The 9,761-nt window shown below is 43.6% G+C and overlaps 1 protein-coding gene across 1 annotated transcript in view; it reads left to right on the top strand.

Moving 5' to 3' along the window:
- Positions 1–423: 423 nt before the first annotated feature.
- The window catches only part of ST8SIA6 (ST8 alpha-N-acetyl-neuraminide alpha-2,8-sialyltransferase 6), a gene marked incomplete at both ends in the record, with an annotated part of 34,335 nt that continues 24,997 nt past the window's right edge, over positions 424–9,761 (top strand). Inside the window, 2 exons of the mRNA XM_080612024.1 lie at positions 424–518; positions 792–887. Coding sequence (XP_080468150.1) covers positions 424–518; positions 792–887 — 191 coding nt within the window. The remainder of the gene's footprint in view (positions 519–791; positions 888–9,761) is intronic.

Here is a 9,761-nt window from a genome sequence, read left to right as displayed (position 1 = left end):
AAGCCCACTGCAAACCCATTCTATAGAAACCCAAATAACGCACCGAGTGTTATTTATAAATAGAGACCTGTCAAAGCAGCAGCGACTCCACTGCACCAGCCCCAGGCGAGGGCAGGGTATGCATCCCCGGGAACCTACCCCAGAAGCAGCGGCGCTCCTCGCCTGAGGGTAAAGTTCGGCGAGAAACCCTGCCCCTTCTCCCGACCCGCCCCTGCCCCTCAGCGCGGCCGCCCCAGCGGGCAGGGCCCCGAGGAGCGGCCGCGGTGGGAGGGAAGTTGGGGGGGGACTGTCAGCGGCGGCGCAGGGCTGCGGGCGAGGGGCGGAGCAGAGAGACCCTGTGTCTGCCATGGCCACCTCCCCTTCCCCGCAGCCTCCCTTAAATACTATGGGGCGGCCGTAGCTGTGATGGGTGTTGAGCGCACCATGCGGGCTGTTATCGCCTTGTCCGCGGCGCTGGGCAGCCTGCTGCTCGGCGGCTGCCTCCTGCGGCTGGGCGGACAGCAGCCCCTCCGCGCCAGGTAGGGCGGCTGGGGGGTCCTCTCCCACCGCGGTGGGGCTGCGGGGCGGGAGAGCCTGGCGCCGGCTGGGAAGGAAGGAGCGGGACGTGGTGAGCCCCTCGCCGGGAGAGGGGCGCGGCGGAGCCTGGTGCTGTGGCCGCCCGGCGCAGGCTGCGCTCGGCTCGGTTGTTGGCGGCGTGTGAAGGGATGGCGGGGAGGAGACCGGCGCCGCTCCCGTCTGGTGATGTTTAATCACTGCTTTTGACAACTTTGTTTTCCCGTCTTGCTTGCCAGGGGCTGGGAGCAGGACGCGGGGATAGCTACTGTCACGCCGAAAGTGGTGCGAGCTCTCAGGCCGCCCCTAACGCCCCTTCCTCGGACCGAGAACAGGTACGGGCTGACCGCCACCAGCCCCTGGTAGCGGGGTCCGTGAAGAAGGGTCCGCAGAGGCAGAAACCTGCCTGCGCTCCGACTCGTCCTGGCTTTTGTGTTGACGGCTTGATCGGGGAGAGTGTTAGAGACTTACCAGGCTAAGAAAATGAAAATTCACTCAAACTGCAGTAAATTATTTGCTCATAGGCCCTTTTAATGACAGGTTTTGCTCCAGTGTTGGGTTTGAGCCCAATAAAATGTTGCATTTAGCAGTTTTTTTAACATACGATGCAAAAAGTGCTTGCTGTATGTCATCTTCCAGGTATCTTTTATGACTCTTTCCAGGAAGGTGGAGCTGTATAATACTGTTACCGTTTCTGTAATGAGTACTTAATTAAAAATGCCCATTTCTCTTTTAAAGTCCATAGGATGAAGGTGAGACAAATGAGCCCTTTTTCATGTTGTGTAGCATCTTACTTTGTGGGAGCCCTTCCACTTGATTCCGTATCTTGGTCTTAGATCAGTGTTGATCTTTGCTTTACTGCCTCTTATTTTATACTGTGAATTTAAATATGAAAATAGTTGTTAGAATTAGCTGTGAAACAAGGTATGTCTCACATGCAGGCTTCACTATAATGACTGTGTTTTCATGCTCTTGATTCTTCACACACCGTAGGAAAACAAATAGTGCAAAATAGGGTGGTGTAATCCTCACAAGATATTACTATGTAAGAAGTAGCTTGAGAATGTTTTTGCTATTCTTTTACTTGATATGGCTTCATTAACATTGCAGTTTCAGTGATTATATGTTTTCAATGATATCATATGTTAATACATATTATGGTTAAAACCACATGATAAAAATTAGACATAACTTAGGAACTGTGATGTCCTGGTTATATTGAAGTCAATGATGAGCCTTACCTGAGGCTGCCATCTCACCCAGTCTAGCTGAATTTGAGGTTGAAACAACATATGCTTTCCCTAAATGAATGCAAGTGGCATTAGTTGTAGTAACCATTGCAGTGTACCCTAAGAATAGGTTTCTTGTGTGTTTCCAGTGAGACACCCTTGTGCTCCTGGCCTCAAAATGTAGAACTTTCACAAGCTGTAAGTTTATAATGTCTTTCAAAATTAGACTGAAACAAAAGGAACAGGAGCATGTGCAGAATTCTGACTGCTGTTGCGTGCTCCTAGGCTGCTTCTCTTTCCTGTGCTCATTTTTTCCCTTTCTACCTCTATTTTCCACTCCTTACAATTTATTGGTAGTATGTACCCTGTTCTGCTTTGGTTTTTGTAGCTGTCACTCCATTCTCCTCTCCACCCTGTTTTGTGTTGTCTGTGGTTTCCCTGTGCCACATCTTCTACGACCCTTCCTTTTCCCTGCTTGTTTCTGAGCTGCAGTCTCCTTCCACTCAGCAATGTGTGCTAAACCATGGAGTCAAACTGACTTAAAATGCTGGCAGACAGCATTTCGGAGAGCAGTCTAACTACTTTCCATCTGCTGTTTAGTACACTCACAACTGGAGCAAGGAAAGGGGAAGCAACACATGCTGGAGTGGGCTGAAAATCCGTGGCATGTATGGGTCAGTTTTTAGTCTCTGTAATAAGTGAGCATGAGATTTTAAACATGTTTTTTCTTTAATCTACTTGGAGGATTTGGGCACCAATTTAGAGCTAGTTTTGATCAACCTGAAATTGTATTTCTTTGTGATTGACTGCAAAAGTGTGACAAGTAAATTGCTCACCAATGAAAGTTTCATTCCACTCCATCTCCTGTAACTGTAGTGTCTTTGGAGGGATGGCTTGCTGGCTGAGTCCAAGAGAGGATGTTCTTTCTCACCCTAGTGGCTATGCTCAGTAAGCTGGCCTGACAGGAGTTCATGGTACATGTTTGGTGTATGAGGAAGGAGAGCGAGCTGCTGGACTGACCAGGAGCTGTTACTTAATCCAGAGAGCAGCTGGACTGGGCAGGGAGCCATGCTGAAGGGGTTTGATCCAGGCAGCAGCTGGACTGGGCCTGGCTTAGGGCTGTGCTGGAGAGATTTGATCCAGAAAACATCTGGACTCATTCAGGAGATTCAAACCCATCCCTCAGTGATGGAGATGGATGGTCTGGTCAATAGGAATTAGATTCCGGTTTGCAGTGGGGTTTTGCTGCAGTATTCGTGAGTATAGCAAAAGCACAGAAGAGTCCCTTGTTGAAATAGGTTGTACAGGGGTTAGTAAATTTTTGAATCAGATGAGGCTAAGTTAGTATGTTGATGCAATGAAACTAGGGCAATCCCTTGGTGCAAGTTTGGTTCTCTTACAGTATCCCAATAGTTTGATTAGCATTGCTGTGTTGCTGACACCGATGTCCTTTCCTGCGTCAGAGTATGAGGATGTGCGTGGATGTTTGATTAGATTCTGATCTCTTCAGCAGTTTGATGCATTTGTCTGGACAGCTAAGATTTTCTCACCAACTTCAGTGGAAAAGAAAAAAAAAAAGAAAGGGTACTACCCTTCTTTAACTGTAACTGTAAGTAATCTAGACAATCTTCAGAATTGCAAGCTAATCGTTCTTCTTATCAAGATTTCCTGTGCAGTTGGAGGCATATTTGTAACCAGACAACTCCTGAAGAATCTCCAAAGCCCTATTACTCTGTTGGCTTGCAATATTGAAAGTTAATCTGTTCTTTTGCTTCGAGTAATTCTTCTAAAAGGATGAAACTGAAGGAGGAAAGAATGAAAACCAGGGGATTGGTTCAGACTGTCACAGATATTTAGGCAGCTGTCATGCACAGCAATGTTTAATTAGATAGTGACCAGCCACCTAAAGTTCTCTGAAGATCTGTGTCTTAGTAAATGCCCTTGAAGATGCGGTTTGTCTCTTGCAGGACATTTCTTACCACTTTTTCTTGTTAAGGGTTAGATCACTTGAACAATGTGACTGCCTCTACAGTGTAACTTCCAGGTTTTATTGTAGGTTTATTTCACAGCCTGCAGTTCCTGTTAGTAGAGTTTCTTCCTAAAAGAAAAAAAAGGCCAATGTTAGTAAAATTGCTCTAGTACTCCCCAGATTTATTCATGGAACCAGCAGCATTCACAACGCAATACTATGGTTCTCCGGAAAATCCTCATGTCACTGCCTCCTACCATCTTTTCAGTTTTTAAGCTGTAACTGCAAGTACAGCTTAAACTTGCTCAAGCCAACAGTACAACCAAAAGAAGCAGTCTTGCACTTGTCCCACCTTTAGACTGTTGGTCCTCCCCTCATAGCTGTGTTTTTGCTGGAATATTTGTTTGTGTATTCACAGCATTAATAGCAAAATAGAGGGCTCAGTACTGCTTGTGCTTATCAGAGAAAGTGATAGTAGTAAAAGGAACTAGGTAGTCTTTGTTATGAGGCCTAGGGTGTACTGTGTTAAGCTTGTGCAGAAATTCTAGCTCCTTTTGTACTGTCCAGGGATATATAGCAGATAAATAATGCCAGCTCCTACAAAGGAAGTGAAAACAGTTTTCTCAAGCACTATTTCTATATACTTTATATACAAGTAGTAACTAGGCAGCAGTATACCCTGAAGAACTGACCATCACTGCTGTTATTCTGTTAGTGTCACCAATTTTAAGGCATTTACTTACTATTTCCCTAACTTACACTCCTCCTTTGCAGGTCCAAGGCGAGCACAGTGTAGAGACTGTTGGGGTAATTGAACAGTGGGAGGAAGCGATTGAGGAGCTATGAGTAAACAAGTTAGCATTAATATAGTGTTTTCCATAGTATTTGTTTCACCAGTTCCTCTCTCAGCAGCAGATCTTTATGCAGGCCTAGGGAATAAACATCTATACTTAATTAACTATGCCACAGAGACCTGTACATTCTGTCTCCTGTCAAAATACTGCATTCTGTCAGTCAGAAAGTGAAGAGACAGACTTACCACAATTATGAACAGTAGCTTAGTATACTGCAGCATAATTTGCTAGAGCTTAGATTAGTCAGTACTGGTGCCCACTTCACTATTGTTACCCTTTGCAGTCTTTTTTCCCTTCATTCCCACGTGATGTATGTAGATGTGTTTTAGGAGTGCAGTTCGAACACGGGCCTCATGTGTTACTTCTGTCTAAATGAATAGATGTTCAACTGAAAGCTGCTGCCAGGACACATTTATGTTTTGACAGTGGTGAAAGGTTTCCCAGCCTCCTTCTGTTTACTTGGTCCAAGTGAAACTGCTCTGTCATTCTGTCTCTTGTGTACTGTTGTAACATCATTTTAGTGTAAGTACCTGTTCTCTTCACTTTATCCACCACGAGACTCTGCGTGTTGCTTGTCATGTTACCTGTCATGTGGTTTATGGATTTTAGAAGTTAAAAGTGTCTGATGTGTAACTCTGAATGCACTGGAAGGTCTTCCTTCAAAATGCAGCTTGTCTTGAAGACCTGATTTAGCATTCCTTAGATAAGCAAAACCTCCATGGGAACTTGAACAAGGACAGTAGAATCAGTCTCTTTCACAGTTACTGTGATTAATGTTAAAGACAGACTCTTACTTCTGTGGTTTGATAAAGCCATTTTAAAAGTCTGTTTCACCAAGCATTTAAATTGTGTATTGCCTTATTAATCAAGGTGTTTTGAACCTTAAAAATGTCACTATATTCTTATCATCTGATTAATTTGAAATAGTGTCAGAGATAGCTCTTTAGAACACCCTTCCTAGGAAAGTATGGATTATGGGTTTTTAATAGTATTCAACTAATAGACTATGAGATTCAAATATAAATTAGTCTCTTCAAGGGAGAGATTTAGACAGAAGGTGTTCACAGCACCACTTTGCTAGAAGGATATAAATGTGCAATTTTGCATGCAGAAGTTACCCTTTTTTAGCTGGAGATGCTCAGCTGGAACAGGGATCAGAGGTTCTGTGCTGCCTCAGGCAGATGAGAGCAGGAAGCTATAGGAAAAGTGTAACAACTGCTTTTACTGGGCATGGCGTGAATGGAGTCGATGAGTGAGATTTTTCCATGTGTTCAGTGTGAACTTAACACATTTAAGTGTGAAATTAGGGGTGAAATTCTTGTTGCTTTTAGTGCTGTCACACAATCCAGTTCTGAGCTCTTTTGAAAATCTCACCCCACATTCTTTGAGTTGTTTCCAGCTGATTTTGTGGGAATTCTGGAGGATTGGCCTTTCGGTCCTGGGCATGTCTTTATGTTACAGTATAATTCACAGCACTTGATGTTATTTTTCCATTTTTACCTGTCCCTGTGCCCCCCTTCATACTTTTTTCATCTATCTTTTGTCCATCCATTTTCCTACTCTGGTAACTGTTTGGGGTTTAGTTTGGTTTTGTTTTCAAAGAGCTTCCCTTTCCTTTCCCTCCCTATACCACTGCTCCCGCAGTCTTGCCTGTCTGTTTGGTGATTCCTTGCACTAAGGCTCCCTATAGTCTCAGGGCTGCATGCTACAGATATAGCAAAAGGGGCCATGTAGTTCCTCCATTTCTTTTTCTAAGGGAGGGTGCAATTGTTGTCTTAAAGAATTTTACAGTTAAAGGAACTGCTGTCTTCCTGAGAGCAAGATATAGACTAACAACGTGCTGATAAATATGGCACATGGTCTTAATCTACTGTGGATTTATTAAAGTACAGATGGTGTACTTTCAGAGTTCCTAGAATCACGATAGGAAGTATGTGGTCCTCAAGCTGTTCATATATGATTTAAAAAAACCCCCTGTTTTTCAGGTTCTGGCCAGTGATGTTGGCTTTGAGAACACCTAAACCCTAAGGGAAATGCAACAGAAATTTCACTGTTTCATCAGTTTTGTGAGTTCAAGAGAACAGAATATAGCAGGGTTTCCACTTCAAGTTCTCATCCAGAGTTTGTAAAATTAGTTGAATTTAGCCTGATACCTGCTTTGTTGGGCATGTTACCTGATTTCATTGCAGAAATGTTAGCACAGTTCTAAGTATTGAACAAAGACTGTCATGCACTAGGGTGGGTAAATTCATTTAGTGATAAATGTTGCCTAGCATAATTGTCGTGAGTGTTCACAAATCTAATCTGAGCCTGATGTCTGCACAACTGTGCGATGAATAATGCGGTAGAAGTCTGGACTGCCCCCTGCACACCCCTTTTCTCTGAATGCAGAAATCTTTCACTCATGAGAAGCAGAGGCTACTCTGACAGTGAAACAGAAATTCACAAGTTTAACTTCTACTGGGATGAGTCATTGCTTTGCATGTCCTGCAAATAATTTGTTTTGGCTTTGTGTCCTTTTACACGGTATAAATAGAGTGTTGAGTAAATTTTGTGTGGAAAAAGCTGCAGAAGCAGAATTTTGCTGATCTATCTTGTGCCTGCATTGTATGGATGAAGAACTTAGATTAAAGTTCATGTTTGGTTTTCCCCACAGCTGTGCCATTTTCACGAATCTTTACTTGTCATGGGAAGGGAAGACTCCTTATTCCTTTTTTTATTCCCTTGATTGCTGTAAAAGTGATAGGCAGGATATAATGATGAAACAGAGCAGGAATTTATTTTGCTCATTCTTCATCTGACTTCTTCCTTTTTGAAATTTTTTAAGTCTTGAAAATGTGTGCATAAAAAGCAATTGCATATTAAAAAAAGAGGCAACTTCCTTCAGTTGATCTTAGTGCTGTGAACTTGAAAAGACTAAAAGGCTGTTGAGTAGAGCTTGTATTTCGTTGAGAGAATATTTATTCGCTGCCCCAGTGATCTCAGGACATAAATTAATAGTAAGCTGTAAGGACCTTGTAATGATTCTCTGTACGGTGTTGAAACCTGCATGTGAAATAACATTGGTTGTCTGACGATGCTGCGAACGTGCCTCGCAGTGATCTGATCAAACCTAACCTCCTGATTTTCCTTGGCAGGCTTCGTGTGTTAAAGGAGGTCTCCTCTGGCCAGCTTCTTGATTTTTAGTTGTAATGAAAAACTTACTTGCAGCAGTTACATGCACTTGGCTTATGATATCAACAATTCTCTTTTTTCAAGGTGCTGCTTATGCAGCTAAGCTTTGCCTGTAGCCATTTCCCTTACTTTAAGCTGCAGCTGCAGACGAATCATTTGAGTTTACTGAGTTAAAGAAGCAAGAGAGAGGAAACATGATTTAATGCTAACTAAATTTGTTTGGGAACTGGTGTTAGGTTGTTTAGTGAAAGGGCCCATCTGGTTCTTCTGTGTAGACAGAACCATTCAGACCCAGCTGCAATAAACCTGTGTTCGTTCATAAATGGTATAAGCAGAATATTTGCTGGCACTTGCTATGTAAGATCTGCAGAATTGTTTGCTCTGAACTGTGTGCTCTGAGAGCCTTCTGCCCTCACGTTTGTATGTCATTCCTTGAAAAGGAATTGGATGAGGAGCTGTATGTAAGACCAGCCAAGGAGCTCTCAGTAGGTAGTGCCAACTGTTGCTGACTATTGCAGTCACTGCAGAACTGAAAGGCCAGAGGTTTACATTGTGTTGTCTTACCATTAGTCTGAACAAGGAGCATGCAGACTGCTTGCTTCCTTAGGAGCACTGAATGTATACTGGGAAGAAGATCTTCATGGTGGAAATAAAGGGAGAGAGCTTCTGCAGCCTGTATTCTGGATGAATTGCTCCTATGGAGTGACTGATTCATTAAAAAACTCATGGGTGATAGAAAGAGAAGGACAGGTGCTTTGTTCCTTTTCCTCCCCTGTCATAGCTATGAGCATGCCACTCAGTTCAGTAGCAAAATTAACAAGCATTTATTCTGCTCTCTCTTCTTCAGTCAGCCTTTTTCTTATTTGAATTATTTAAGATGCTAGTTGTTTTAAAAAGAGAAGGCTCAAGGGGGACCTTACCGATACCTGAAGGGAGGGTGCAACGAGAATGGAGCCACGTTGTTCTCAGTGGTGGCCAGCGACAGGACCAGGGGCAGTGTTCACAAACTGAAACACAGGAGTTTCCCTCTGAACGTCAGGAAAGATTATTTCACTGTGACGGTGCCTGAGCACTGGCACAGGTTGCCCAGGGAGGTTATGGAGTCTCCATCCATGGAGACACTGAAAAGCCATCTGGAGATGGTTGTGGGAAACTGGCTGTAGGTGCCCCTGGTTGAGCAGAAGGTTGGACCAGATGACCTCCAGAAGTGCCTCCCAATCTCAGCCACTCTGTGATTCCATGACTTGAAGTGGCATCTTTCCCAACTAAACTTCAAAATCAGCTTGCCAGAAATCTTGTTATATGGTCAGCATGTTTTAACAGGTGAAGGCAATGGAGTTTTGGTCCTTGTTAGTAAAACGAATCATGGTTCAGCAACAGAGCACATTGTGTACAAACCAGGAAGACCCTTTCTGTTTGTGTACGAGTGCCTCTGTACAGAGATGGCTTGGTTGTTCTGTGTTGCTAAGAACAGCGCAGGTTCTGTTCACTGCTGCAGCTCACGCTCAGGAGTGAATGACACAGCATCTGTCTTCTGTATTTCTATTTCTGGTTTGGACAAATAGGTTGCAATATTCAAGTGGTCTGTAAATAGTGAATCAGTAGAAAGAGCCCTAAAGAAAAGGGCAGGGGAGAAAGAGGGAAGGGTGAAGAAAGGAGCAAGGAAAATAAGAAAGCTGGAGGAAAAAGAACTTAATGATATAGGACAGCATACACAGCAGAAGGCTGGTGATAGAAGAGGGTGACTGTATGAGACTGAACCTAGATACGGGGTGAACTGAGGTGAATGGAATAAGACACTGGTATCTTGGTCATTCACTAATTGCCAGCTCAATCTTCTACTAGGGCTAACAGGGCAAGAGGACCACACAAGAGCTTGGCAAAAATAAGACAACAGGATTTAAAGATCACTCTCTGGCACTTGCCTTGGCTCCTTTTACAAATATTTATCCTCACTGTGTAAATAAAGAATAAGCAAGGGAG

Source organism: Psittacula echo (assembly GCF_963264785.1).
Source record: "Psittacula echo genome assembly, chromosome: 2".
In the NCBI taxonomy this organism is placed as follows: domain Eukaryota; kingdom Metazoa; phylum Chordata; class Aves; order Psittaciformes; family Psittacidae; genus Psittacula; species Psittacula echo.
Note: the sequence above shows the minus strand (reverse complement) of the source record. Positions and strands in the feature narration are given on the sequence as shown.